This window comes from Trypanosoma rangeli (genome assembly GCF_003719475.1).
Source record: "Trypanosoma rangeli strain AM80 chromosome Unknown Tra_15.4_contig_00690, whole genome shotgun sequence".
NCBI lineage: Eukaryota > Euglenozoa > Kinetoplastea > Trypanosomatida > Trypanosomatidae > Trypanosoma > Trypanosoma rangeli.
The window spans coordinates 1,309-4,657 of record NW_021706434.1 but is presented as its reverse complement, the minus strand read 5'-3'; the positions used below and the strand labels follow the sequence as shown (position 1 = coordinate 4,657).

Genomic DNA, 3,349 nt, shown 5'->3' with positions numbered 1-3,349 from the left:
ACTTATGGAACAGCAAAAAAAAACAGGTATTTAACAACAACAAAATACGCGCCAACGCATGCCCACCAGCAAGGGGAACGCAGAACAAAACGCGCCAAAAGCAAAGATCTCACGCGGTGACCAAAAAGAAAAAAAAAATATTTAAAAAATAAATTTGATAAAAGCGCTCAAACAAAAAATCCCAAAACAAATTCACCCGACACCGATAATGGCGCTCTTCACCCAACTCAAACAACGAGGCAGAATGAGCACACGTGCTTCACATGCTTCAGCAGCCAAAGTTGCACGCAGTAAACGGGAAAAAAAATCCTGTCAAGCAAAATAATACTACGCATGAAATAATTTCGTTTTTTTTTTTGCCGAGAGAACCCTTTACTGACGAACGCGCCTCGGAATCACTGCAGCTCCTACACACACACACACACACACAGACAGACGCTTTTCCGAAGAACAAATTCACCCTGAAAAGAAAAAAACAACAATTACCTACACAGTTGCGTTTCTCAGCCGGGAGAAGGAGAAGTCAAACCGCATATATCTATCTTTTGAAAAATATCACCACAGGGTCGTTTTCTTTAAATTACAAACCACAAAACACAATAAACCTAAAAAAAAAACATCATGTAAAATAGCCAAAAACAATCACGCTCTTTGTTTTTTCTTCAATTTCTTATTTGTATTCCTAGCTTCTGACCGCCCCAATGATATACCACAAAAACCTTAATAGAAATCGCATAGCGATGCGGTGACGGCAAAGAGACCACGCACAGTGTCACTCAGGTTCAGCTTGTTTGGTGCAAGCGCTCTGACCAACTGGTGCAAGGGCATCAAGAAGCTGCATGGCTCCTGCAGCAGCTGGGGCTTGCCATCAGGCAGACACGTCATTGAAAATACGGTAAAAAGGCTCAGCTTCACCAGGTTCACCACAGCACGCTTGCACTCCTCGTGCGTGTATGGAACAACCTTCGTGTCATTTGCATCCCCCGGCATCAGAACCTTGCAGGGACCATTGGGGCTGTGTTTCGCCAGCAGGTACACCTGCCGGACCAAACCCACGACAAGCGTGTAAAACCAGCAAAGCACAGCGACACCACCCAGGCGTGCCAGCCCGGAATTAAACACTCCCCGCCCCGCAAGCACCGCCGTGTGCTCGTTGAGGCAGAAGCCGATGTGGAACGCGTGTGAAACCTGATCAAGACGACGAACAAAGGCATCTTCCCCTGGCTTCGCCAGAGCCGTCAACGTCTTGGACGAAAGTGCGTTTAACACCAGAGACAAACGGGTGACCGCACGATACGCGTCCGCCATCTTTGACAAATTGCCCAGAGATACGGCAAGGGAATCACAACCGGCATTTCGAACAGGACCCTCCAGCGCCATCGGAAGAAACTGCACAATTGCCATGACCTTGTCACGGTTCCACGTGTCGGAAAGGTATGCGTGAGCAAAGGCAGACATTTTTGGTGGTGTTATTTGTTATTATCTCTTTATGAGTATTCGCTTTGTTTTGGTTGCAGCTAAAGGAAGGAAGGATGGAGGCGTTACCAGCGTCAAGAAAAGAAAACTTTTCAACGTGTTAGAGAAGCAGTAGAGCATTGCCAGAAAAGAGAAAAAACAAAAGCACCCACATAACGAGAAGTGAAGCATTGTGTCAGATGTACCTCCCACGCATGTAGGCACCGCCACCGTCATTAAGTCTCCTCGTGTACCATGGGTGCCAGTAGGGGTCGTAAGTGCGACCCTGACGTGCAGCAGCAAAGGGATGATATGTGATACAGGCTAGTGCGAGTCCCAGGAGGGAGCTGACAGCTGTAAAACCCATCACAGTCGCCGCCATTCCCCAAGGTGTCAGGATGGAAGCGTGCAAAGCTGTAAACGCCCCCCCCCCCCCCCAACCCAACCCCAACCCCAAAGCGAAAAGCCCGCCAGAAGTACCACAAACCCAAACGTTAATCCATGCACGCTCCGGCACAGAGACATCTCTGGTGGTAATCGCTCTCGTAATGCTCGTCGCAGATTCACCCACTACTATACCCGCAGTGCCAGCCGCCGCCACAAGGGCGCCCTTCACAATCGAAATACTAGCTTCGCACAAGGCGATGCCCGCAAAGCTAACACCATGGAGCTTAATATATATCTTGTCCATAGTACGATAAAGATACACCGAGCGCCCCACTCCGTGGAAGAATCCCACGGTTGTCCCCACGCGCGCCAAGTAGGTCAAGCAAAGCAATGGCTTACCCATAATCATATCCAGCCAATGAACTTTGAGGGTCTCGCGCACGTGCCCCTGGTCCTTAAGCCACTGACTATGACGCCGATCCTCCTCGTGATCATAAAAGCAAAGCAGACCCTGCTCCTGCTTTTTTTTCTGTTTTTTTTTCTTCATTAACTGATCGGCAACCGTCATTTCCTTCTCGTACCTTCCCACTATGCAATCGACGGCCTCGGTGTCAAAAAAGGCCACTCAAGCACCGCCCTTTCGTATAACAACTTGTTGGTTTTTTGAGCGATCTATCAGCGAGGGAGACAACGCACCTTCCTCGTGGCCCTCGCCCTTTGTCTGCTTCAAAAGCACCGTCTGTGCGTCGGCTGCATTAGGCAAAGATGGCACGGCCCCCTCGTTGGCGCCACCACCATCGCGGCCTCCCCCTCACACTACAGTAAACAGCCACATCAGCACGCATGCCTCAATGGCAAAAACTCGCCCTATTCCTTCCCCGGACGTGCAGCCACTATCCAACTACACCCCTATCGGCCGACCACAGCCCCTGATTCATTCATCCTTCTCGATTTCGCATGCTTCATAACGCGTAAAGGGCAACGACAATAATTGTAGTCATAATAAAAGCAATCAAATCAGTCGAGGCTCACATAAATAGCCGCTCGCACAGGCACACCGTTGGAGAGCCAGCAAAATTCCCCACTCCATCCCCGTGCAGACAATTACAGAGAAAGCCCCTTCATGTGTTTGCCGTTGCGGGGCATCAGCAACCGACACCTACAAACATACAAGAAGAGCCAAAAACGGGTCACAAAGACGCACCAGAAAAAAATACTACTTATGGAACAGCAAAAAAAAAAAAAAATGGAATACCGGCCAGCAAATGTGCACGTAGATATGCAGCTTGTATCAAAAAAGGAAAAGCGGTAATCAATTGTCTCGCTCGCGTACTTGCTCCACCCCTAATCCTTCGCTGGTTTCTGCCTCCTTTTTTTTTCTTCATCGCTCTCTCACTCTTGACTTCTTTCCCCTCACTGACACTTTAAGTGTTTTCTTGCCAGATGTGCATGTCCCGAATGTCACCACTACTTTTTCCCCTCCCACTCCTTCCATCTTATGTTTTTT

General features: G+C 48.8%; 2 protein-coding genes across 2 annotated transcripts, besides 1 other annotated feature; both read right to left on the bottom strand.

Annotated features, from left to right (window-relative positions):
• Positions 1–409: 409 nt before the first annotated feature.
• Positions 410–437: a microsatellite.
• A 283-nt stretch (positions 438–720) lies between these two features.
• Positions 721–1,458, bottom strand: TraAM80_09822 (Gim5A protein; the record flags this gene model as incomplete). Its single annotated transcript, XM_029386484.1, has 1 exon — positions 721–1,458. The coding sequence occupies one exon, from the start codon at positions 1,456–1,458 to the stop codon at positions 721–723; it is 738 nt and encodes a 245-aa protein (XP_029233679.1).
• Positions 1,459–1,651: 193 nt separating this feature from the next.
• Positions 1,652–2,410, bottom strand: TraAM80_09821 (uncharacterized protein; the record flags this gene model as incomplete). Its single annotated transcript, XM_029386483.1, has 1 exon — positions 1,652–2,410. One exon carries the CDS (start codon positions 2,408–2,410, stop codon positions 1,652–1,654), a length of 759 nt encoding a protein of 252 aa, XP_029233678.1.
• Positions 2,411–3,349: the final 939 nt, after the last annotated feature.